The 27,854-nt window shown below is 40.8% G+C and overlaps 1 protein-coding gene across 1 annotated transcript in view; it reads left to right on the top strand.

Moving 5' to 3' along the window:
- AIG1 (androgen induced 1) overlaps nt 1-27,854 on the top strand; it is a 1,942,198-nt gene that overhangs the window by 1,444,893 nt on the left and 469,451 nt on the right. The window contains exon 4 of the mRNA XM_044060096.1: nt 2,717-2,832. Coding sequence (XP_043916031.1) covers nt 2,717-2,832 — 116 coding nt within the window. The remainder of the gene's footprint in view (nt 1-2,716; nt 2,833-27,854) is intronic.

Below are 27,854 nucleotides of genomic sequence, written 5' to 3' on the forward strand. Positions count from 1 at the left end.
GAGGCCCAGAGAAGGTAGGAGAACTGAGAAAGAGCAAAGAAGTAGCAACTTAGGGTTAAATAATATATTCTACTTTCCCATATCCCGACCCACCATTATATATCATGTCTGCCTTTGACTTCTGGCATCTGTAACAGTGTTTTCAATTCTTCTTCTTCCTGTTTGGCTCCTATAATCATATCTTGCAGGGTTAGGCCTAAGGTTGAAGAGTATAGCCAGGCATCTGTCATGTGCATTGCAGCATACAGGTTTTGTACAATAAATGTATTTATGTTGTGTAAAGAGATAAGCTAACATTTAAATCAAAATACCCTAACACATTTGCCATGTTTTTTTATTAACTTATGGAGTTAATTGCATGCCTTTCTCAGAGTGAATTGTTGGGTAAATGGTCTTTTTGCTTAAGTGTTAGAAGTTTTTCTTTTATTTTCACTATTAAAACAGTATGCAGTAATCAAAAAGGTACTGTCTAGGAATCAGACAGGTTATATCTGAGAAGGATATTCTATTCTGGCTACACTTGCACCTTTATTGCCCTTCGAAGCCACTGCTATACTGAGTAAATAGACAATCTCACTTAGACATTCTTCTTACAAATAATTAAATGATGTTTTTTCACCTGAAAGAGAAAGTCTTATACATTCACTGCAAGGAAAGAATGAAATAAATGCCAACTAATTAAAAAAGGTCAAAAATCGTAGTTCTATTTTTACACTTTATGGCACAAACACTCCTTCCCTCAGAAGGTCTTGATCCTGATCCCGGGTATAAGCTATACTCCTCAGCATTAATCTTTAAATTCCTTAGCTAAATCCTTCCAGAAGTTCATGCCAAGGATATAAGCATCTGCAATGCAGTAGGAGAATTTACTGAACAAAAGACATTGATCTCCTTTATGGATATAGTCAACATAGCCAGCCTACAGTGGGATGGGGTGGGTGATGGCAGACATTGGATGTTACTGCACAGAAGCATGAGGGTAACAACCATCCATTCCACATGAGAAATCCAGTGTGATAGATAATCTGTGTCAACTCACTCACCCTATGGTTCATAGCAATCTATCAAATGGTAGGAGAAAGGGTTGATTTTATGCTGCTATAATACCTGGAGCAGCTGTCACACTGCATGCAAGTTCTAGAAATAATAACTGATAAACATATATGCAAAGTAGCAGAAAGTAAGACAGGAAGTGAATGGTTCTGATTCAGATCAGGATGAAACACAACTCACCTAATGTTTGCAGTGAGACAGATAGTTGAGAAGAAGCTAAACACGAAAAATAAGTCCAACTGGGCATTCCTGATTTGGAGAAAGCATTTTGAAAAATCTGATTTGGGCAGTCCTGTGATGGTTTGAAGACCAGGAAATACTGGAATAATTAATGCAGACTATGTAAAAGGACCCAATGACACAAGCAGGAACAATGTTTGGATTAAGAGAGAGAGGTTCCAGTAGGAGTAGTAAAGGGTGTGCATCAAGGTTCAACTCTGAGCCCACTGCTGCTCATGCTGGTGGTAGATTGTATTAACAAGCTGGTTGGTGGGGACAGCTCAGCAAAGCTGTTGTACTCAAATGATGTGACATTGCAAATAGATTCTGAACAAGAGAAGTAACAAATGATAGGGGAATGATTGCAAAACTGAAGGCATGTAGGATGAAACTGAGTAAAAGTAAGACAGTTTTCATGGCGGAAAATTAGAGGAAAACTGAAAATCAAGATAGAAGGGAAAATAACAGAACAGATTAACAGCTTCAAGAATCTGACAGGGATGATTAAGGAAAAGGGAAGGAACGTCTGAATGAGGAGATCAAAGCTAGAATCAGAGAGGCTGCAGCCAAATGGCACAGTATTAGGGTTAGTGCATGACAGAAGAATGTCAAAGAATCTAAAAAGTAAGGTGTGCAAAACAGTGGTGTGACCAGTACCACTATATGATACAGAAACCTAGATAGTAAAGGTAGAGCAGTTGAAAAAGGTAGAGGTGATTGAAATGAAGTGAATGAGATGGTGGTATGATGCACACTTCAGGACAGACAAAGAAATGATGACATCAGAGTAGAAAGCAAAGTAGCATGACTAACAGGCATGATCACTGAAAAAGGTCGGAGAGTGGCACTGAATGGAGACAGATGGCGACAGTAGACTTCACACCCGACTCTGTGTAAACAATGAGAAAAAGGGGGTTGATGATGATGGTGCTTTGAAGTGTGTACAGTACGCGATTAGACATTCATTTGCTGAAAGACAACTAGATGACAATTGGATAAGTTGGGTCACTGCAAAAGATGTCATAAAAAGAAGTGGCAATCAATGGCTTTGGGGTGCTGGGATACTGTGGACTAGGACTCTGAAGCTGAACTGAAAGTCTGGGTAAATCTGTTCATGTGTTCAAGCATTATTAACAATTCATGTTCAGATGTTATCCTTAATGCAGATGTATTCGAGGTCAGCTTTATAACAGAACTATTCATGCCTGTGTAATGTTAAAGAAAGTAAAAATTCGCTGCATAGTTATTCAGTTAGCAACAGGACAGATTCCAACCACTACAGCCCAGCCTAGCAAGGAATTTATGTCCACAGCCCTGTACGGTTCTTATTTATAATTTCTTGTGTTTGTATGAGAATTTGTTTGTACAAGTTACACCATTAGTGATTACAGAATGCCTTACAGTAAGCTGTTATGTATTTACCTGTTTGCGTTTTTGTTTTCAGCATACTACAGTCTTGCCTTTTATATTAATTGAGATGAGAACAACAAATCATCGATATCCCACAAGGATTGGAGGATTAGCAGCAGTTTGTACCTTCTCTGTTGGCTACATTTTGTGGTAAGAACTAAGGCACAGTTAGATGCAGTTTGTTGTCAAGATTTTCGTGGTTGAATCTAGGCATATGCAGCGTTATTAAGTGTAATCACTACCAGATTTATACCGTGTGCCTCATTTGCTTTGAGACCTGGGTTTTGTCTGTTCTCCCCAGATGCTTATATATTTTTAGTAAGTAAATGTTTAACTTCATCCAAGTGGAATTTGTTGAAAAATAATGTGCATGTAGTATTTCAGTAAAGGGCACATTTTTTTTCAAATGTTTTCTTTCTTCCAGCAATACTGTTTTTCTTGGAAAATAGGGGTAGGGAATTTATTTGTATGTAATTTCTACCAATAATGTTGTAAGCTGAGATCCATTACACAGCAGATACATGCCAAAAAGGAGCATGTGATATGAGGTCAGGTCTGCCATTGCCTTAGACGGTTTGTTACTGACTGCAGAGGTAAAAGCTGTTTAAAGATTTATGAATTGTGACTGCATAGAATATTGGCATTGCCCTTCTTTTCTTTGGGAAACAGGACATTACTTAACCTTGGAAGCATGTTAGTTTAAGAACCAGAATGTCTCGTGTATTAATATGTTTAGCAAACTATTACACTGTTAATAGCTGAACACTGCAGTGGGCTATACTATTATTATTTACTTTTCAATACATTGATTAAGTCAATTGTTCAGAGCCAGATACATGCCTTAGCACTTCTTTATGAAGCTTATATTTAAAAAATGCCATTGTTAATACCAAATGAATTAGTAATACTTACTTTACGATTTGAGCAAGGAATGTGCACTAAATGAGCACTTGTTTATGAAGACAAAAGTCCACGTGGGTAAACCACAAAAAGAGATAAATTGCTGCTGTATTACTTTGACTTGCTGGTTTAAGATCTCTCTGTTCTATACTGGTACAATAAATAAGCACAAGAGCTTGTTATTAATGCAGTTTATTATTTTGTCCAGTCCATCTCAATCAAATAAATGGTGGAATTAAGCAGGACTGTACACCTTCTACATCTGTGATAAAGACTGCAGCATATAGTGCTCGGTAGTTACTCTTTTCATGAAGCAAAGTTATTCCGGATGTCAACATTCCTCCTCCTCATCATCATCATCAGTTTGTAATCTACTTGTCCTGGTGAAGGTCAAGGTGGTGGCAACCTGTGCAGTGTAAGCCAAACTTCTCTATCCCAACAACGGTCCCCAGCTCTTTGAGGTTCTCAGACATACCAGACAACCTGAGAGAGATATATTGCCACCAACATGTATTCGCACTGTCCTGGGCCTTCTCCCAATGTATTGTGCCTTGTATACCTCCCATGGGAAGTGTCCACAGGACATTTCACAAAGTGCCCAAACCATGCTACTCGACTCATCTGAGCACTTAAAGCAGAGGGTGTACCCCAATGTCCTTCCAGATTGCTAAGCTGTTTCCTATATAAATAAGAGTGAGCCAAGCTACCGTGTAAAGAAACCTCATTGTTGCTGCTGCCTGTCTTGGAAATCTCACCCATTTATTTATGACTCTAAGCTCATGGCCATGTGCAGGTCTCATAAATAAGGATGATGAACACAGACTAGCTGGTAATTTGAAGTCTTAATCCTATGACACAGTTATTTCTTGAATGTCACAGTCTAATACAATGCCTGCAGTACTTCTGATGCATCATCCATACATTGGTCAGTCTCACAGTCTCCTCTACTGTCACTCAAGAACAAGACCCCAAGATACTTAATCTCTGGCAAAACTCAAATACTTTCAATTGTTTGCAAGCAAGAAAAAAAAATAATACCCTGTTCTTCAGTTGAGTCAGGTGCTCAAAACTTTAACTAGCTGTGTGATACCACAAGACAAACATTAGTGCTGCATTTGACTTTAACAACAAATATTATTACTGCAAAACTGAACATATTGAGCAGCAATTTCTGTGTAAACAGTGTTTATTAGAAACATTGATACCCTGCTCAGTATGAGCTGCTATGCATTGTGCCCACTAAGAGATGAGAGGGGCTCCCTCATGACTCAGCACTGCATTAAGCAGGTGGCAAATCTGAATTAATGAATGAATGAACAAATGCATAAACAAATTTGAATGAATGAAAGAAGAATAAATGAATTTGAATGAATGAGTGAATGAATGAATGTTGTTGCTGCACTACTGTATAAAACACAAACCGATGGGTAAAAAGATCAGGCAGACAAGCCATTCAGTAAAAACTACAAGAAAAAAAAACAGCCAAGCCTCAGTTTTCACTGTGTGATACCTAAAACCTCCCGTAATGGAGGTCCGTGAAAAATATGCAAATGACTCCTTAAGTACATAGTGTTTCAGTTACATGGCTTCTGAATGACCATAGCTTTTAACTTTTTAAGTCGTTTTGGGAACATTCATGGCAAGGAAGCCAATCAGCTTTAGCTGAAGCCATACATATTTTAGCATTTTTCCTGTCCTCATCAGCACAGCATAAGTGGATTAAAACACAAGAGAAGGAGAGTGCTGTCAATAGCATGAATGCTAAATGACTGCTCAGTGTTATAGAAATGATGCTACACTGGGCATGCCAGTTGGTCCTTAATACCTGTCATACCCAGATGTCATTTTTGGCAAGATATGACTGCATGGCTGTAGTAGACAAAGAGAAAAAAATATATATCTAATTCACAGCAACATCGACCCACATTTTCTGATGTGGGAGTCAACTAATCTCTATTGGACATTAACTTACTGGAACCTGTACATTATGGCTTCTGGTTTCACGGACGAGAGACATTTATCTGAGCCGTCATGCAAGCAGCCATGTGGGTGCATGATTCTTCCCACCCTATCATGTCCCACATGACATACTGACAGGTGGATAACCCACAACAACACTACTGTATTTCACGCAGACTTCAGTGCACAGATTGGACTTTGGCTAGTATGCCTGCATAGCCTGATGCATATCTAAGCTTATATTGCTGTATGCTGAATGACTAACCCCTACTGGCTGTTAGACATTCTGAAGGTTGGGCTGTGTGCCTACCCACAGGACAGATGAGACAGTGCTGGACACTCATGTATACCCTTTCAAGTATGCTATTATAGAGCCCCAAACAGTAAACTGATCCAGGTAATCTAGATCAAAGCCAGATTTCTCTATCTCTGCAGCCAAAGCAGTAAAGAGTCAGACTTTTAAGTAAAGCAAATAGAATTAATCATTTCAGCACTTTTCTCAAGCTTACTGCTTTAGTCCATGGAACACGAAGGGGAACAGAGATTATTGGTTGGCTGCTTCCTGAGGTATCTTTTCAGAAACATTCCCCTTATTCCTAAATGCATTATGTTAACCACACTTTTTTTATCCATTTTAGCAGTGCAGGGAGATGCATGTAGCCTTTCAAAGACTTTTCTCCACTATTTTATGTGAGTTCCCCTTAAGACTCTGTCAGATAAGTTGTCTTTGATAGATAAAGTCAGAGTAATATTAGAATAACTTTCAGATTTTCAAGTCCTTTGATAACAAAAACTGACAAAGTCTTATCCACCACTGGAAATGTGGTACAGTGATGGCAATTTTGTTTGTTTCGTTCTTTCTTTATTTATTTATCTATTTATCTATCTATTTATTCAGTCATTCATTTTATATTTATACAAGTAAGTGGACTACACTAGACCTTTGAGGCATGTGTTTAGTCACGACCTGTTTATAATGAAAAAACAGCATAAACATCAAATACAATTAAATGCAAAGGGTAGTATAAAGCATATAAAAGCAACTTGTTTGGGCTGTACATGTTCACATGCATTTTTAATGTTTGCAAGGAGATTCAAGTTTATATCTTGCTAAAGGGTTACATATCCCACTGGAGAAATGTCCTAAAATGTTAAAAAAGTAAATCAACTAACTAAACAGTAAGTACTAGAAATTATGCCAAGGTTGCATACACATTTGGTCACTTTCGAAAAAAGTAAAAATTTAGGCTGTGTGATAGAATTTCCAATAGTGTAAAGGCTTCTTATAAATTCAGGAAGGGAATTCCATGTCCTGTTTTCAAAAACAAAAAAAGTTTTGCAGCAGCACTCAAAATGAGAATTCAAGTTCTGAACTTGGAACACTTGACAAATAAAAAGTCCTCCTGAATGTTTTGTTCTGTAGCTTGATTGGCAAATAACTGTATTGTTTGGTGTTTATAAATAAGAGTGCAGATAAAATATTCAACTCTGTGAAATATTGTAAGATAGTTGACTTTTACAAATTTAAGGTTGTGAAACCCCATTCTGAAAGAGTAACACATTAATTCAGCCAAGTTCCCAAAAGAAGTGAAATGTTTGAGCGAGATCTTGTCACTAAGTTTGAACTTATTTGAATGTCAAATGGCATTGCCATTTGTGTACAGACATAGATTAATATTTTAATGTTTCAATTAATATTTCAGTATTGTAGTGGCTTAACAGCTGTTGCCCTCACCTTTGATGCTGGGAAGATTGGAAGACTGTAGGTTCTGAACCCCACACTAAATACTTGGATTTATGTTACAGTACTGACACACTGCATAATGGGGGGTGCACCCCTGAGGTCCTGTACTTTGGATGAGATGTTAAACCAGGGTTCTGTCTGCCTAAGATGTCAGCAGTTTAAATGAATAGATCCCATGGTTCATAAAAGTAGGAGGTATTTTATAATTTGATAAATCACTCAATTTCATACTTTCAACACTTTGCACCCCTTATTTATTACATGTGGTCTTGGTCAAATTACCCCTTATCAGTATGAGTACCACCATAAGCCTCCCTGAATGCTGATGATCCAACACATTCAATAAATAAATAAATAAATAACTATTTGGAAGACAAAATATAATGGTATTAATCAAAAGATAGCAGAGTAACAAGCTCAAAATAGTTGCACGGTCTCTCCTTGACTTATCTGAACTCAGAACACAAAACTGAATAAAATATTTGATTGTACAAGCTGAAGTGCACAGAGACTTGGAACACGTGTACTCAAATGTATGAGCACTTACAGCATTAAAATATATATTTTTGTAGTGTGCAAGCCCGTCTGCAGCCGGTGTAAGAGACTCTGTCTCCCTATCTTCTCTCACATTTATTATTTTCACTCTGAGGTAACTGTACCTCAGTGAAAGAGCAGTCACTGACAAGCATGGCAAATACTGTTTCAATGTTTTTGCAGGAGACTACCAGACTGGAGTAACTACTAAAATACACACCATGAACAAGGAAATTTCACCTGATGTATCTCCAGCAACAGTGACATGAGCAGATGACAAGCTGATTTATTATGAATGAGCATCAGTATACAATGTTGAGTGATCTGAGCAACCGACCATAAAAAAAAAAAAAAAAAAAAAAAAAAAAAAAAAAACTGATAAGCCATTGCAAGCTTTTTCAGGTGTGTTGATGTGGTTATGTGCAGAGGCTAGTAAAATGTTAAAGACAGTTATTTATTTCTTGTCAAAAAGTTTTTGAATAGCGGGTAAACAATGACTTAAGTTTGGCTTATTTCAGGATTTTCTTTTCATTTCAAATAAATCAATATCTAGGAGTCATGCAGTTAGGCTATCTTATATACATTCCATTCCTTTTTCCTGTGCTGACAGTTTTTACTTGCAAACTTTAAATAAGGAATAGTTTGTCATGAAGCTCCTTTAGTTCTAAAAGGAAATTAGATAGCATGCAAGAAAAGGAAAATGCTCAGGAGGTGTACAAGTGTGACACTGCATTCAGCCTAGGAGGTCACACTATACCAGTCAGATGCTTGCAGACATAACTGAGTTAAGTGGACCATTTCTGTCCTCTCTGACATACATGCCAGAATGAGACTGGGATCCAAGTTCAGGTTCCTTCTGTATCACCCGACAGAGTAACAGGTACGCTGATCTTCAGCAAAATTAATGAAGCTGCAACACCTAGGTCTGCACTGAAGGATACACTATTACAGAAAATAAGACAGAGTTTATGTTTGTTGAGGTCCATAAGTGCAAGCACAGTGGTAGGGTGTAATATTATAGACTGAGGACAGTGAGAGGGAATCTACTAGGATGAAATAAAGAGAAGAGAAGAAAGTGATGGTTGTGCTACAGTATAGAACTAGGTTGCCTTGGGTAGAACAGCGTTGGGTCTCACAGGCTCTGCCTGAGGGAATCAGCATTGTGGAAGAACCCCCTGTGACAAAGGGGAATAATGCCAGCACAGTTATCTAGAATTTTGTAAATAATTATATGTCATTTGTGAATATCAACATGATCTATATAACATGCTTGTGTTACAACTATATTAGAACTGTATTTCATGTGTGTGTCAAGCTGGTCTGTACAGACATGTGTGTTAAAAAGGTATTTTATAAAGTGCTTGTGCTTAAAATGTAACCACCGTGTGCCCTGCTGGAAAAGAACAGAAATGTACATGCACTATTGCAACTGGTTAAATGTATATATTTTAACAGTGGAAACTGGAATACAGGAGGTTAACTTAAGATAAATAGCTGAAATTAAATTACTTTATAGGCTAGGCCAGAGACATAATGTCTATACTGGGGAGCTTTCTGCATTGTCTTTAAGGTGAAATATTTGCTAGACTTGAAATGTGGAGGAATGTAATTGTTTTATGATTTCCAACATCTGCCAAAGATCTGAGGTCTATGTATTTTCACAGGTAGATGCTAAATACTGCCAGATTCCAGCAGTGGGGGGTTTCACCTGGGATAGAGTCAGATGACAAGAAATGATGTTATTCTGCAAGCTATCCCAGCAGTAATATTTGAGATATTAATTTGAGAAGTCTCTTAGAGAGACAGGGCATTCTGTATTCTGTCTTGGACCTGACAAGAACCATTCACCACAACATCTGCCTTGCTCTGATAAAGTAAGTTTCTAGGGAACAGTACAATTCTCTTGAATATAGTCAGGAATATAGCAAACCTTAGTTCAGATATTTTTATTTGAGACTGTCCTGCAATGTTGTTTTGAATGTGATTTTGAACTCTGATGCCACTGTGAATATATGAGTATTTTATTGTTCTTTTATTATTTATTATTAAATATATTAAACCTTTCATTGTGGCTGATCTGTCTAGAGATATTTAAATTTTGAGAGTACTTGCATATTAATTTGGTGACACTGTGTGGGCCACTCCTAATAGTCTTGCTCTTGGTCAAAGTACCATTTGTATTAATATTAATATTACACAGTAAAAGTAGTTGATAAGGAGTTGGCTGATGGCAGGTGATAACTACTTTATAACCTCAGTAAAAGGGGGCATAGCTAGTAAACCTGTGGTAGCTTTTCCCAGGTGTGTGTGGGTGTGTAAATCAAACCTCAAAGAGTGTGTGTGTCAGCTACTTGGGCAGGGACACGAAACACCGGTTGGACAGAGATGGTGCTGGAGGACTTGGCTTGGCCACTCAGCTGAAATCTCATCACTGTAGCTTTGCCAGTGGGGAGTCTTATTGGGATCTGGAGAAAGAGGAAGAAACCAACCCCAGACAGACTGTGGCCTCTGTGTGCTTTTAAGGGAAATTGCATATGATGTAGAGAGCTGCATCTGGAAATACTATGTGTGCACGTGTTCATCTCCAAGTGTACATCTCTTACTGGTGCCAGTGGTGAGAATTGAGGCTCCTTGATTACTGGTCCAGTGGTGGGTCATCACAGCCCCAATAGCCAGCTACCATTTAAGGAAATATTAAATTAAGAAATCTCAGTTACTAATGAACTAAGAAGTTCTCAAAACCAGGGCATACAATAACTTAGTTGTGCTATCAGTTGCTACTAGAATAGCAGCAGAACTATGCATGGCATTGCTTCACTGCACAGACCTAGAAACCATCTAAAGGCAGTACCAGAACAGTGCATTTACCATGTAAGCATTAGTATTTGGTAGTAGTATTACTGTCTGGTAAAACACTAAATTTTTTTCAGTGTTTTCCTCAAAATTTTTTTTTATTTTTCAAATACATTTGAATGAATTCCATAGTATTTACACATACCATCTTAAATAACTATGTACACTATTTACATTAGCCTGACACTATAACAGATCTTAATGTATACAGTTACTTTATAAGTATGTCCAATCCATTATCAGATTGCCTGATCAATTATTGTATAGTGCCAATCAACAATAAGACTTTTCCCCAAGGGTTGTAGATAAATGGCTTTAGATAAATTCATAGTTCTTTAATTTTAATTTCCAGTAATGCTATGATCTTTAGTAGGCTGTAGAAGTCTTCCACAGTTGGTATTGCGTTTGTATTCCATCTTCTTGTTATACACTTCCTTGAAATTGCAAGTATAGTCCATACTAGATGCATGTTTGTCCTATTCAAATGAGGACCTTCGTTCACATTTAATAATACAAAAGCTTTAGTTAAATAAAATGATTCATTGAATAAAGCTTGTAGAAAGTTATTAATAACATTTTGAAATGCCTTAATTTTAACACAATCAAAGAAAATGTGGTTCCAATCTGCATTGTGTACTTGCTCACATCTCCAACATATTCCTTTTATGGAAGAACTAATTTTATTGATTCTATCTGGGGTTAAGAATGCTTTGTGCAAGCATTTCCAATTAAAAATTTTCCAGTATTGTGTAAAGGATGTATATTTTATCGATAACAAGAAATTTGTTTTAATATCTTCAGTTAACTGCGTTGAGTGTCCTTTAGTTATATATTTCCAATATGAGGTTTTGGGCGTTGTCTTATACCCCCGGATTCAGCAAATGTCTGTGCAGGAGTAACTTATTCCTGCATGGGAATAACATATTCCTGCACAGAACCGACCATGGCCATTCAGCACGGCAATGCACCATTCATATGTATGAAGGTACACTGCTGTGCTGTAAAACAGACATGGGTCTGTGTAAGAGTGCAGAGGGTGTGTCTGATAGCAGTGGTCTCACAATACACACATCCTGTGCACACTAGAATTGCTGCATGACAATTTAAAATGAGCGAGAACACTTGTAATACCCTCAACCCATCAACGTAAGAAATGTGGACAAAGGCATAAGGGACAATCGTCCCTACAAAGCCAGAAAGTTGCTAGAATGACAGGTTCAGCATTAGCATGGACATTCTGAAGGGTACATATTAAAAAACACAACAAATACATTTTTTTTGAGATGTGCAATAAAGTTTAATCATAGCTGCTCGGGTGTGCCCGTTGCTTAGCTACGCTTAGCCCAGCTGAAATGGCTGGATAAGTTAAAAAGCAATAGACATCCAATATAAGCATAAGTGCAATAGTGTAGCGGTTAGAGCGTATGCCTTGCATGTCATCATTCATGGTTTGAGCCTCAACAAAGCCATTTCCATTTTGTATGTGTAAACATTACAATTGAAATTTATTTGTATATTTATGTAGGAAGTAACTTATTTTTCTCAACCAGAGTAGTGCATTAGACCCAGATGTGAGGTGTCAGTGTAATAAAGCAGTAAAACCCCTATACAAACACAAGTGCCCCATACAATATAGTCACACAAGAATAAATTAATCACAGCACATTGGGGGATGTCAGGGAAGGTAAATAAATCTATATTATGTAATGAATGTAAGCATTGTGTACATATGAATACTAGGCAATGAACAGCCCAGCTATGTGGATTTGCCCAGTGATAAGCAGTGCTGAACCAGCCCCTTTAAGCACTGCCAAACTTAGCTAAGCAGGTTTGCCCGTAGCTTAGCTGAGCTCAGCAGTTTCAAAAGTAACCAATCATGGCAAAGTGCGAGAAATTGGCCCTATTTAAACCCTGTAGGTGGGAATACAGCCCATAACTAGTTGGAGCTCATCACTGCAGGCACCATGGCTGGAGTAGGAGAAGGTGTTCACTTTCGTGCGCAATACTGGGGCATTCTGGAGTACAGGGTCATGGTTGGACTCCTTGTTGAAAACCATGATTTGAGACTGCTGCAGGGCCAGTACCAGGGCTCAGAATATAAAGCGGAGGCCTGTGACTGTCACGCCCTTGAACTCACCAGGGCTACAGAGATCCCTTGGACTGGTGAGCAGATTCGGCCTCACTATGTTGATCTCAAGTGGAGAAAGAGGGACCTTCTGGACCAGTGGGAATAAGATGCTCGGGCAGGGAATGCCCCAGTAGTGTGTAAGTATCAGTACCAATTGCTGTTTAAGATAATCCAGACTGTGTATGTGATGGATAGGTAGTCATAAATGTTTCTCTGTCTCCTGTACAACTGCAGCTGAGGGGGCTTTGAACATGGAGGCACATGGAAGCAGGTTGCAAAGTCTGCACTGCAAGGCTGGTGAGTACTGATCTAGCTGGCAGTATAATCGAAAGTAGTAGAATATCACCTGTCAGTGCTGTAATCTGTGCATTGTTTGAACCAAATAAAACTGAAATTACCACAGATAATGCTAGTGATATACATAAAACAGTGATAACCTGTCAATAAAACTATACAAATCTGGACTGTTGTGTTTTATTTGCAATGTGTTATTAGGAATTGGAAACATATATAGCTTTTGCACAGCAAATATGGCTCTGATAGCATTAAGTATCTGAGGTTCATGTGGCAAACAGTCAAGTCTTGTGCAACAGATTAAGCATAATAAAGTTCCCCTGCACTATGATCTAATAGATGAATATTAAAAATGCTTGCTAACCCTTGTTCTCTGTAATGTAATATCTGAAAATGTGAGTACACAGTAGAACAACTGTCTGCCATGTAGGAAATTAAGAAGTACAAGGTCAGACTGGCCAAATCACAGACTAATAGGCAGAAAACACTCACACAAGAAATAGCAGTTCCTTGATAGCTTGTTCTGATAAACATCAGCATTGTGACTACTTTTTGAATAAACTGGCAGGGTTGAATCCCGGGAGTGGTACTAAGCTGTCTGTACATTTCCACAGAAGAATATATGAGTATGGTTACAAACAGTCAGGTAGTGTAAGCACACATTTTCCCACAGCTTCGGCAGGTAAGACAGGCTGGATATTAACTGTAGGATGTGTCTCTTATACACTGTGCAGAACACACACTGGCCAGCCCCAAGGCTGCAGATGACAGCAAGAGAAGTACATAGACCATTTAGTTTTCCCCAAAAAATGTCCCTCAGGTGTCATGCCATCACACCTATTGGTCACTGCCCCCAGCACCCAAGGTGCTGTACAAAAATGAAGGTGGACTATGACATTAGGTATCACACACACACACACACACACACACACACACATACACATGCAGTATGATTGCACATATCAAAGCTGAACCCTATTAATGAGTAGAAACAGTCAGGTAGTGTTAACCCAAATTTTTTTCCACAGGTCCAGCAGGTAAGTACAGCTGTATATTAGGTGTACAAAGTTTGAACAGATAACTGTGTACAACACCCACTGGCCAACCCCAACCCCATAATTAGCTGTAATTTCAGGTCATATCTGGAGAGTACTGAGTAGACTATAATGTACATAACAATGTAATAACAAATAGTTGTTCATTTCTCTGTCTCACCCCCACCCTGTCTGCAACAATAATACAACCAAAAAACTAAATAGTATATTTTTAACAAACCTACTGTTGGGACATGTCCCCATTGTTATACCAATATTTGAATGCCTGTTTATTGATGTTTCCTGTTTAAATCAAATCATTGGTGGCCTGTTGCTATCAATGTAACCTGAATGCTGCTATAATATCCACAGTGGTTCCATATCTGCATGTGTTCTGTTTGCCATGCAACTGATTGAAATTTGTGTTATGGTGTCTATTGGAACACCCATGTATGCTATCATAACTAATCCTGGCATTGTATTGTTCATAACTAGCCAACATATGTTGTAAACTCAAAACGCACAAACCAACAACAGAATAAACTCACAAGAGACAAAATTATGTCTCAACTAAGCTTTATGGCACAAGTGAAACTTGACTCGAACAAGAAAGGAATATATATTTAATCAAGTCAAGAATCAAGAAAAGAAAGTCAGTGGCAAATGTTGACAAATGACACAAAATTTCCTGGCATAAATGATTTTATTTCCATAAAACCTTTATTACAGTTATTATAGCATAATAACATTGTTATTTGAATTGTTTTTTAATTGCAACAATTGCCTTGATTTTAACATTTTAATGTAGTGTATGCACTGATAGTATAAATTGATTTTAAAGTATTTATAGCGGACATATATATATGTGTGTTAGAAATATAGATGTTTTTTGATAATAATTGTAGTAGCACTTTAAATATTGTTAAGAAGTATAGCGCTTGAATAAAATGGCACCAAAAAGTTTTTAAATATGTCATCAGCTGTTAGTATTATGGTTCTGAAGAAGTCTGTAATACACAGATGAAAGCACTTAACCGTTTTTATATGCTTGGAGTGTGATTAAATATATATTCCTTTCTTGTTCGAGTCGAGTTTCACTTGTGCCGTAAAGCTTAGTTGAGACATAAATATGTTGTAAACTGTCAACATCCTAGTTCATTTGGGAAGGACGATCCCAGCAGATCCGCCTGTCCTGCCTCATCTGGCCATGGCACCGGCCCGAGCACATCTGGTGCCCACCCTGGATCTTCCTTGTCCGCTGGTCCTGCACCACCAATGGGTGAAACCGCTTCAGGGGATGGGGCTCACCCCCCCCTCGAAGCGGGCAGGACAGGAGCCCATCACCCGATGTCAGGTCCAGGGTCTGGTGCACAGGAATATGCAAAAGGAGTTTGCAGCTCAGCCACGCCAGCTTGAGGGCTGCATGGCACATCTTGAGGGGTCAGCCTGCCCCTCCTACTCAGCCCCCATCACAGCCACCTTTGGGGCTGTGAAGGTGCAGTGGTGACTACCCATGGGTAGGGACCTCAGTCTCACTGTAACCATTTGTGGGCTCATGTGCCTCCGATTCCCAACCACCCTCCCATCAAGGTGTTCAACCCCAACATGTGTCATACACCATCCCTGTCTGCTGTCCTGTCTGTTTTCCTACCCAACCTATCTCCCCACATATACCTGCTATCCTTTCCCAACAACCCACTCGTACCTTAAAAAAATGGCAGTCTGTTCCCACAAAACAATTATGCACCATACATAGCTGTCCATTTCACAGATGTGTCCACTGGACAAATGTAATCTTGTCCAATTGCCTAGACAACACATTACTGTTGTCCTCACCCCTCTCTCAGGGGTATGAGTATCCAAATTCACCTCCAAATTCAATACATATGCACAGCTGTTGCTGTAGGAGAAATGGACAGCTATGGACCTTCCCTACCCCCGTCCTGCACATCTCTAGCCATCTTTCATCTTGCATTTCCCCCTGCATGCCCCTTTTTTCGCCACTTTCCTATCACCCCTTTTTCTTTTCTTTCAAAGGAATTAGTGCGGGGATTAGCGGGAGTAAGCAACGCTAAGCGAAGCTAAAATGGAGTAACTCCATTTTAGCAATGCTTAGCTTCATGCAAGCCTGCACAAACCCACTTAAAGACACTTTAAAGTGCCTTAATCACCCTCTCACCATCAGCCATTGTTGTGGCCAGCAACAAAATTAATCACCACTGCCATGTCTTGAACACAGGACCCTTCACTCTACAGTCAGTGACCATTCCACTGCACCATCTGAGTTGTACAAGTTGCTCTTGCTTTGCCTAAGTGATCATGCAGACCGGTCATTTAACATTAATGAAAAAGCTAGCATCCCCAGGTCTTTAACCAAGGAACTTGCACAGTACAGTCAGAAATCATACCACTACACCACCTGAGCTGCATAATCTATACTTGTTTAGTCAAACATAACATTCAATAGCGCGTCTATATGTTTAACCATGTATTACCATTGTGGAGCGGTGGGCAAATCAGTTGACATATGCTTAAACACAGAATAGGTAAACAGTGGTTAACTTACCGAATCTGATTTGCTCAATGGTAAGCACTGCTAAGACAAGCCCACACAGTTTAAATGCCTGTACATTTAACCATGTGTTAGCTCTGCTTAGCTTCATGCAAACCCATGCAAACCCACTTAAAGACACTTTAAAGTGCCTTATTCACCTTCTCTCCATGAGCCCTTGTTCTGCCCAGCAACAAAATAAACAGCCTTTTCTGGTTTTGAACCCAGCAACATATACACCATAGTCACAGCATGTAACCATTAAGCCATGTAAGGTGTGAGAGTTCAATATGATTTCATGAGCATATCTTTCAGGATAATCACTGTACTATAGGGAATGTATATTGTGGAAGCAGTAAACAATCAAATAAGATATATGCACATACATATATAAATGTATATATATATATATATATATATATACATATATTTATATGTGTGTAAACATATATCTGTGAATGTTTGCTGTATGTATGTGTGTATACACAAGTATATATATATATATATATATATATATATATATATATATATATATATATAAGCAACAAACTTGCAGATAAATACTGGTAAGCCTAGCAAACAACACAGTACAATGGATGTGTGGATAGATATATCCCCCATGAAAGTCACATAATACCCCCTACATATCCTGGTATTACAGGATTGCTTGCAACATATTCTTCCTGAGGGATATGAAGTCACAAACACTAAAGCATGTTTCCAGTTACTGATAGCAGACAACAGAGTATGGCAATGACTTGTCAATGACAACACATGTTTGGGGAAACCCAGCCACTGGGGATGAACCCAGTCACTGGAGATGCACAAGCCAGTGCATTTCTTTGTGCCAGTCCCAAGCCCGGATAAATGGGGAAGGTTACATCAGGAAAGGCATCCAGTGTAAAACCTCTGCCAAATAACATATGTGGACAACAATACAGATTTCCATACCGGATCAGTCGAGCCCCGGGTTAACAATGACCACCACCAGTACTGTTAGCCAACAGGGTGCTGGCGAAAATTGGGCTACTGTTGGCCGAAGGAGAAGAAAATGGGGAAGGCATGCCCGAAAGCAGAAAGAGAGGAGGAAGGTTAGGAGTGTAGTAGTGAGGGTAGGAATTTTGAATGTTGGCAGTATGACTAGTATAGGGAGAAAGCTAGCTGATATGATGGAGAGAAGGAAGGCTGATATATTGTGTGTGCAAGACACCAGATGGAAGGGGAGTAAGGCCAGGTGTATAGGAGGTCAGTTCAAATTGTTCTATCATGGTGTGAATGGGAGGAGAAATGGGGTAGGGTTTATCCTGAAGGAACAGTATGCCAATAGTGTTTTGGAGGTGAAAAGAGTGTCGGCTAGCGTGATTTTTATGAAGCTGGAAATTGATGGTGTGATGATGAATGTTTTTAGTGCATACGCTTCACAAGTTGGGTGTGCAATGGATGAGAAAGAAAAATTTTGGAGTGAGTTGGATGAAGTGGTGGTGAGGGTACCCAAGGGTGAGAGACTGGTGATTGGAGCAGATTTCAATGGGCATGATGGTGAAGGGAACAAAGGGGATGAGGAAGTGATGGGCAGGTATGGTGTTAAGGAGAGGAATGCAGAAGGTCAGATGGTAGTAGATTTTGCAAAAAGGATGGACATGGCTGTGGTGAATACATATTTTAAGAGGAGGGAGGAGCATAGGTGATGTACAAGAGTGGAGGAAGATGCACACAGGTGGATTATATTGTATGCAGGAGGGCCAGCCTGAAGGAGATTGGAGACTGTAAAGTGGTGACAGGGGAAAGTGTAGTTAGGCAGCATAGAATGGTGGTCTGTAGGATGATGTTGGTGATCAAGAAGAGGAGGACAAATGTGAGAGCTGTGCCAAGGATCAAATGGTGGAAGTTGAAAAAGGGTGGGTGTAAGGTGTAGTTCAGGGAAGAATTAAAACAGGCACTGTGGGGCAGTGAAGAGTTACCAAATAGCCGGGTAAATACAGTAGAGATGGTAAGGGAGACAGCTAGAAAGGTGCTTGGTGTGACATCTGGACAGAGGAAGGAGGACAAGGAGACCTGGTGGTGGAATGAGGAAGTACAGGAGAGTATATAGAGGAAGAGGTTGGCGAAGAAGAAGTGGGATTGTCAGAGAGATGAAGAAAGTAGACAGGAGTATAAGGAGATGAGGAGCATGGCAAAGAGAGAGGTGGTGAAGGCTAAGGATAAGGCATATTGAGAGTTGTACGAAAGGTTAGACACTAAAGAGGGAGAAAAGTACCTATACCAATTGGCTAGACAGAGGGACCAAGCTGAGAAAGATGTGCAGCAGGTAAGGGTGATAAAGGACAGTGAGGGAAATGTACTCACGTGCAAGGAGAGTGTGTTGAGCAGATGAAAAGAGTACTTTGATGGGCTGATGAATGAAGAGAATGTGAGAGAGAGAAGGTTGGATGATGTGGGGATAGTGAATCAGGAAGTGAAACAGATTAGCAAGGAGGAAGTACAGACAGCTATGAAGAGGATGAAGAATGGAAAGGCTGTTGGTCCAGATGACACACCAGTGGAAGCATGGAGGTGCTTAGGAGAAATAGTAGTGGAGTTCTTAACCAGATTGTTTAATGAAATCTTGGAAAGTCAGAGGATGCCCGAGTAGTGGAGAAAAAGTGTTTTGGTACCTATTTTTAAGAATAAGGGTGATGTGCAGAGTTGTAGTAACTACAGAGGGATAAAACTGATCAGTCATGGCTTGAAGTTATGGGAAAGAGTAGTGGAAGCTAGGTTAAGAAGGGAGGTGATGATTAGCAATCAGCAGTATGGTTTCATGCCGGGAAAGAGCACTACAGATGCGATGTATGCTCTGAGAGTGTTGATGGAGAAATATAGAGAAGGTCAGAAGGAGTTGCATTATGTCTTTGTTGACTTGGAGAAAGCATATGATAGGGTGCCTAGAGAAGAGTTGTGGTATTATATGAGGAAGTCAGAAGCGGCAGAGAAGTATGTAAGAGTGGTACAGGATATGTATGAGGGTAGGCTGGCAGTGGTGAAGTCTGCCGCGGGAGTGACAGATCCATTTAAGGTGGAGGTGGGATTACATCAAGGATCAGCTCTGAGTCCTTTCTTATTTGCAATGGTGATGGACAGTTTGACATATGAGATCAGACAGGAGGCCCCATGGACTATGATGTTTGCAGATGACATTGTGATCTGTAGTGAAAGTAGGGACCAGGTTGAGGATACCTTAGAGAGGTGGAGATATTCTCTAGAGAGGAGAGGAATGAAGTTCAGCAGGACTAAGACAGAATATGTGTGTGTGAATGAGAGGGAGGATAGAGGAATGGTGAGGATGCAGGGAGTAGAGCTGGTGAAGGTGGATGAGTTTAAGTACTTGAGATCAACAGTTCATTGTAATGATGAGTGTGGAAGAGAGGTGAAGAAGAGAGTACAGGCAGGGTAGAATGGGTGGAGAAGAGTGTCAGGAGTGATTTGTGACAGACTGGTACCAGTAAGAGTGAAAGGGAAGGTCTACAAGAGTGTAGTGAGACCAGCTATGTTGTATGGGTTGGAGATGGTGGCATTGACAAAAAGGCAGGAGTCAGAGCTGGAAGTGGCAGAGTTAAAGATGTTAAGACTTGCACAGGGTGTGACAAGGATGGGCAGGATTAGAAATCAGTATATTAGAGGGTCAGCTCAGGTTGAACGGTTTGGATACAAAGTCAGAGAGGCAAGATTGCATTGGTTTGGACATGTGCTGAGTAGGGATGATGGGTATATTGGGAAAAGGATGCTAAGGATGGAGCTGCCAGGTAAGAGGAAAAGAGGAAGGCCTAAGATAAGGTTTATGGACGTGGGTGAGAGAGGACATGCAGATGGTTGGTGTGACAGAGCAATATGCAGAGGACAGGAAGAAATGGAAACAGATGATCCGCTGTGGCAACCCCTAATTGGAACAGCCAAAAGAGAAGAGGAAGAACACCTGTTTGGGGAAAGCACCAAACATAGTGGCCCAAACACAGGCCATTATGTGTATAGCCCTACAGCTGAGAGCTAAGCAGACACATAACATTGTCAGACCACAAGCTATGCAGAACTAGCATGTACACACAAACCCTGTTAAACTAGCAGTATTCAAAGCATATAAGAGTGATACTCACACTCTGTCCCTACGTCTGGAACCTTACATAAACCTGTAGTTGGCCTATGCCCACATGTCATGTTGTAAGAGATATTCCCACCTGCTGTCTGTAACACTGCTGCCCACACACAGGAAGGATGTGTTCCTTATAGGCAAGATAAAGGGACAATGACCACAGAAAGTACACATTTATAGGAGTGGGTTGCCATGACATTGGCTATTGGAAGAACTACACAGCTGTTCTGCATGCAATTAGCAAGTGGGGAACACCAATTGGTGCATAGACCATCACCTGGTCACGACCATCACCTACAAAAGCCATGCTGTTACTTAATCAAACCCACTCAATCCCTGTACTACAGAGAGAGAGAGAAAAAATGACACAGCGTGAGACAACAACCAAACCAAAACACTTAGGTTTGAATATACAACAAACCCAAAAAAGTGTATGTGAAATATTTAAGCATATAATTTAATTTATTACTTGGTCTGTAATAATGGAATAGCAGAGTCTGAAAATGTATATGTGCCAGCAAAACTTGCTGTATTGATGTTTTGCTGTACAGCTGCTATGGCCATAGCATCTGGCTCTGTCTGCAGTGGGAGACATCACAGCCATACCTGTCAACTGTACAAATCTTCACAAAATGTCCAGAATTTTAAATCAAACTGTTATGTCTGTTCCTCTTGACATCTCTACCTGTCTGACAAATAGCTAAGGACTGAAGTCATGAAGTAATGACAAACACTTGAGTGTAAGACTACACATCCTTCAGAACCGTCACAGTAATGCAAAATGTATTATGCTAAAATCTTCATAACTCTGTAACAGGAATATGTACAATATACCCCTATTTACCCCCCCCCCCAATCATGTTAGGCTTTGTCCACATGTGATGCTCTAAAAGTTTGAGAGGTGGTATCACAGCCCAGGAGCCTGACTCAACCTGGGAAAGGACAGCTCACATTTGCCAACCACTAGAGTGTCTCTCATACAGTTGTGACTCTGCCACTGCTAGGCCAGTTAATGGGATGTTGTCCATATCCATATGTTACCTGTTAATATGAGTATGATATATGTTTGTCTTGGAAAGCTAAGAGACATATATAGGGCATGTGGCTAGTACAGTACTGTAGTAGACATGTGTGCCAAACTGCATGTGATATCTTGAATTAATAACATTCAACTGTACAGTGTTCTGCTGGATAATAAGAGCATTTGTGGATGATATCTGTAGACACACACACACACACACACACACACACACACACACACACACACACACACACACATACTTGACCTATGTCAGCCAAACCAGTGGCAGGTCTTCCAGCAATGACAACATAACATAATAGTGTAGTTATGACTGTTGGACATCTTTCAGGTTATCACAGTGGTGTCAAAGGCTAATGTGCAATCAACTTAAATAGGTATGTTGCAGTTAGAGTAATAGTACAGTCAAACACAGACTTGCCACCATTCACACACCATCCACATGGACGATGGCCACTGTCATCCCTATAAACCGAAATGAATGGAGAATAGAGGATTATGCAGTTAACTGTGCAATATTTTGTGGAATATGGTAGGTCAAGGCCAGAAGTGTAATGACAGCTGATTATAGGGTTAGGTTGTAGTTTGTAATATTGTCAAGTAATATTCTGTGTTGATGTGCAAGTAGACAACCATATGAGGTAGTGTGACCTTTTCTCCTGTTTATGCCTTTCAGCTACCATGCCACGAGAAAGGCTACCAGCCTTTACTTCATTAGAGAATGATGTAATCATTCAGTATCTCATACAGCACTATGATGTCCTGTTTGGATGTGGCACAGAAGCCCTACATGACTGAACAGCCCTGTGGGAAAAACTGGTCCACAGGGTGAATGATGCTGGACAACAGAACTGGCATTATGAACAGGTCCGTCATTGTGCCAGTGACATTTTGCATCATGCATGAAACTGAGCAGCTGCTGTAGCAAGGAAGCGGATAGCCAGGGGTGGGGTTGCAGCCATCCAGCCCCACTGACATGTACGGAACAGCTCCTTGCCAGCCTTGGTGCACCCACCAGGCACACCCACCATGAAGCAGAACCCCAGCATTGTTGAGGTGGGTGGCAGCCATTCAATATTTGAGGAGCGTGCAGGTAAGGCCACAGTGCACATAACTAGAAGAGTGTTGATTTTATATTTCTGTCTGTAGAGAATCTGCATGCATGTATCAGAGAAGATAGTCTGTAGCTGGAGTTTAGTAATGCACAGATGTGCACATCTATGGTGTTGGGCTGCATATTCTGTAGTATTGCTGTTTGTTCTGTTAATGTTCTGAAATCCTGCTTCCACCCTGTAGCAATGCCATATGAGTGGCTACTGAAATTACCTCTCTCCCACAACTATGTAGGTTCCTCAGATATACAACTGGGGCAGCAACCTGTGGCTGGTGAGTATGAGGTTATTTTGTTTATGTTTGCCAATACACCGGCCATGTTAAGGCCATGCTAAATGTCTTGTACACATTTATCACACCTACCTATAATGCATGTTGTACATGTTCAGTTTTGTTGACGTTAACTGTACAGCATCACAGTGGTCACCATGGTGAAGATTAGGGAGGAGTCCTGCAGTATACCTCATAACCCGTCAGTGCAAGATGTGTGGACAGAGGCAAGCCAAATGGTGGGACAAATGGCTTACAGTAGGGACATCTATGAAACATAACTCTCATACAGTCAATACAACAGTGTACACACCCCTATGATGGTATCAACTGTTCCTGATATATACAATGACAGAGCACAATAACACATTCCACACCTTTTACAACCCATAATGTGCACCTAACATGCGTGATTAATGTATAAAATAGAATACTATGTTAGGACAACAAATATGGGGTGTACAAACCTTACAATACACTGGAAGCATACGTGTTCACATACTCCAATTAACATTTTGTGGAGGCAGCTTGTGATGTACTGACAGCATTCAGTCTTCTGCAGTACATACCTGCTATCAAGTACAGGCCTCTATGTCACACCAGGTAATGGTCTGTTGTCCAACAAGTATGTCCATGACAATTGGCCAGCTACCTGCAACACAGGCAGCATTTCTTGCAGACATCTTCCAAGGCATGACATGGATCCTATATCTGAAAGGAAGTAGTCAGGAGTAGGGTAAAATAACATTACCTCACCATTGTATATTCCATGCAAACAGTGCAGACAGTCATCTAGAGGTGTATTAAATATGGGATGACAGTGATGTTGAGAAGACACAGATGGCCATCCAATACATATGACAATACATAGTGCAAACAGGTCAGGGAAGCTACCCAGATACATGCAACAACACTGTGGCAGTTGCACAAATGTCTATCAAGTCCTGCCAGTGAATTACTTGCATCAACAATCTCATGGAGTTTGCATAAGTGTGCCCTATGGGTTAGGGTAAGTAGATGGGAGATTTATCCCACAAGAAACATCATCCAGGCCTCCGTACAGGTAGTAAAAGCATGACCCTAGGTCTTCCAAAGGCATGCATTGCAATGTGTAATGGTGTCATGAGACCAAGGCTCAAACCTTCAGACAGTAGTCCTAAGGTTACGTGTGGAACACAAGCAGCAGCTCACATCACATCAGGACCACCATCCCCAACTTGAAGGTTTCTGGTGCCAGTGTACACCTTTACGGTTGCTGTTCATTACCTGAAAGTAGGCCTGTAGACATGGTGGAATGAATATGGAACACTGCAAACTAACATTCATGTGTGGCCCTCAGTTGTCAGGCATCTGCAATAAGGCTGAGGATGGAGAGGGGTGTCAGCTTCAAATACAACAGTGAACTGAAGCATACATCCAAAGCTAGCTAAGAACGGCTATATCTTAACACATTCAAGGTTATGAATTAGCCCACAAATAACACACACTCCACAGCAATACTGAAGTCTGTGTGTGACTTCCACGGGCTGTGCACATGAGCTGGCCTTGCAATCTGGCAGAGTTGTGGTAGCTTTGTAGGGAAGACGGACCTAATTATGTAAAGGCAAGGATGTGGCATACTACTGTGCCCCTTCCAGGAATAGTGACTGCTGTATTTCAGTTAGCAGGTGCTTCAACAAATCATTGGTTTAAGGGTGTGCATAGTTATGCACCCCCAATATGATATGCATCTCAGTCAGCCTCTCCATGACTGGCAGTCATCTGACTCAGGATTGGATTGCATAGGTCATATTTCACATATCAGGTGTGTGTAATGTTTTTAACTGCAGTAATGTGGCCCCATTGCATATCATAGAAGAGGCTGCAATGTCAACAGGGGTTTGTACTCTCTTGAAATCCACATGAGGCTTGGAAGGTCATCAGTGTACACAGATGTTATTGCACATAAATCAAGTGATGATGACGAGGTCTGGGAATCACATGTCAGTCATTCATTAGTGACATCCACCCTCATATCATCCCAGTCATGTGTCAGACAAATGCATAGGGGTTGTGAAGAACAGAGAAAACATAACAGCTACACATCTAACACATTCAGAAATGATTTGTATACTTGTGAGGTATGGTGTACAGTGCATGACAGTGTGCTGTACAGTTGCACAGCATTAATGTGTACATGGTTGCAGTGTGTCCCAGGGGAAGGGGCATCACCTGTTAACATGACTCCTGCATCCCACATAAGTATATTGTTTGTAACCAGGATTTAGAATGGCTGCACTGCCTGATATTGAGTGCCATATGTCATGCATGTCAATTGTTGGGTACTGAGGTCTGTGTAATATGTTTGTGCCAACTCATCTGTAAGTGTGCATGTGTGTAGAAGTAAACTATAATCTATGGGTCTTAATTTACATTTCTTGTCTGCCCCTCACAGGTGGCGAGGTGGGTCAGGGTTCCTCCTGCAAGCAAAATGATGTTAGTGTCCATACAGACTCTGACAATGATGATATGCATAGTGAGGCACAGGCAGGGTTGTCAGGGGCTGAATCTGTGCCATTGGCTGACATCCCACTTTTATCCACCCCATCCCCACACACAGTCACAATGTCCATACATACCCCATCACCAGTGGCCATAGATGAGGGACAGTTGGCGGGTGGTGGCATGGGACTGGAAAGTGTGGTGACTATGGCAAGTGTGTCTGTATACAGCAGCCATAGTCAGATGACCGGCAAGGTACTACACAGGCAGGTGTACAGGGGTGCTTGTAGGAGGGTTGTTAGCCATCATGCCCCTGGTAGAAGTGCCACAACAGGTGTCACCAGATGCATGTTTTGGGCCATCATGGAGGCACAGGTACATATGGAACATTACACCAGACATAGTTTGAGCCTCCAGAGGGCTACTCTTCCTGCTGTACGTGACAACATCCGTGATCTTGCAGGTACCCACAGTTATTTTGCAGAGGTCTTGGATAGACAGTTGGGTGAGATGATGGGAATCCTCAACCATGTGGTGTCTGTAGTAGAGCATGTGGTGGGAGTAGGGCATCAACCACATGGATGTAGGTCAGCAACACCAACAGGTGGAGGTCTACGTGGACATGCAACAATTCATGGCTGCTCCCATATTGGCAGTACCAGCACCAGCACTGCAGGGGGGTGCTGTCCACACCACAATGCAGGAGGCCATGTGAACATGGTCCTGGCCAGTCCCAACAGGGACACAGATCCAGCGGACAATTATCATCATGGGAGAGTAACATATCTGGCCTTCTTCCCGGTAGTGCCCGTGCAACCCCTGGCAGGCACAGTTCCCATGTCCATGGGCAGACACTGTGAACTGTACACCTTACCATGTATGGTCTGCAGCTGTCAAACAAACTCCTATATAGGGCAGCCACATGGCAGAAATGTGTGCGTACATACACACACATCACCAACACAGCTAGAGCACCTCCATACCTATACACACCACATCTGCACAGCCCATTTAATAAAGAACCCCCTAACCCACACACATGATGTCAAACAAATGGCTCAGCCCAGGCCTCTGGCAAACCCACAACACACCCTGTGCATATGATGTTACCTATGCCACATCCCTGTCATCCATACTGTCAATGCAGGGACCTGCTAATATGGTTCTGATGCAAAGGATGAATGTACTAAGGTTTAGCAATGTAATGCTGTTTAATGTGTTGTCAGCTGGAATGTTTAATGCTTACACATCAGTGTGTGTAGCTGTCCAGCCATGATGCTTTATAGCTGTCATTAAGACTGACTGATTGTGGTCTCCATAATGTATTCAGTTTGTGTTCTAGGTGTTTATGTGTCAGCAGGATGTTGGTCTGCTGTCCTTTCCTACAAGGGGTGTGGTACTGTGGTGACACATTGTGTCATATCCTGGGTACAGCTGAACACAAGTCACAGGTCTGTATAATAGTTACTGCATGTGCCATATGGCTGATAGGTCTGAAGGTTGTATACAGGTGAGTGCCTGGTGAGTGCATAGTCTTATTAACAACTACTTAACTTGTTAACATATACTGTACAGTATAACAGCACACTAAGCAGGGAGATACACACAACAATAACCCCAATGTGGGTGGCTGTGTCCACAACAACCACACCCAACTATATATACCAACTCCAGTATCACTGTACAGCTGTACAGTGGGGAAGAGGGCATTTACACATCCACTACTAATTTTGATGAAATTAATTTCCATGAGATGATTGCTTTGAAATATTACCTTTTGCCAGTTAGTTCTTGGACAGATGATCTCCTGGGACATACATCTTCTGCAAACTGAAGTAGAGCCCTTTCACATACACACACATAACTGGCAACACTGAGAGTACAACCCCTACCTAGATACTTTTTGCTACTAATGTGTTTGGCCTTAATTGCACACACCACAGAGCTTTTAGGGTGAGGTATGTCCCAAGTTTTCTGTTAAGTGAAGAACATCACCAGACCTTGTACAGTATGGTAATGGAGGATGTACTGGGTGTTAATGGACAATACATAGTATGGCATACTGTCATATACACACATTGCCAAACACATACAGTCATAAACACATTTGACAGACCTGGGTTTAGCAGTGCTACCTACCTTGTCA

This window comes from Protopterus annectens, chromosome 1.part0 (genome assembly GCF_019279795.1).
Source record: "Protopterus annectens isolate FY-2018-M chromosome 1.part0, PAN1.0, whole genome shotgun sequence".
Taxonomy (NCBI): domain Eukaryota; kingdom Metazoa; phylum Chordata; order Ceratodontiformes; family Protopteridae; genus Protopterus; species Protopterus annectens.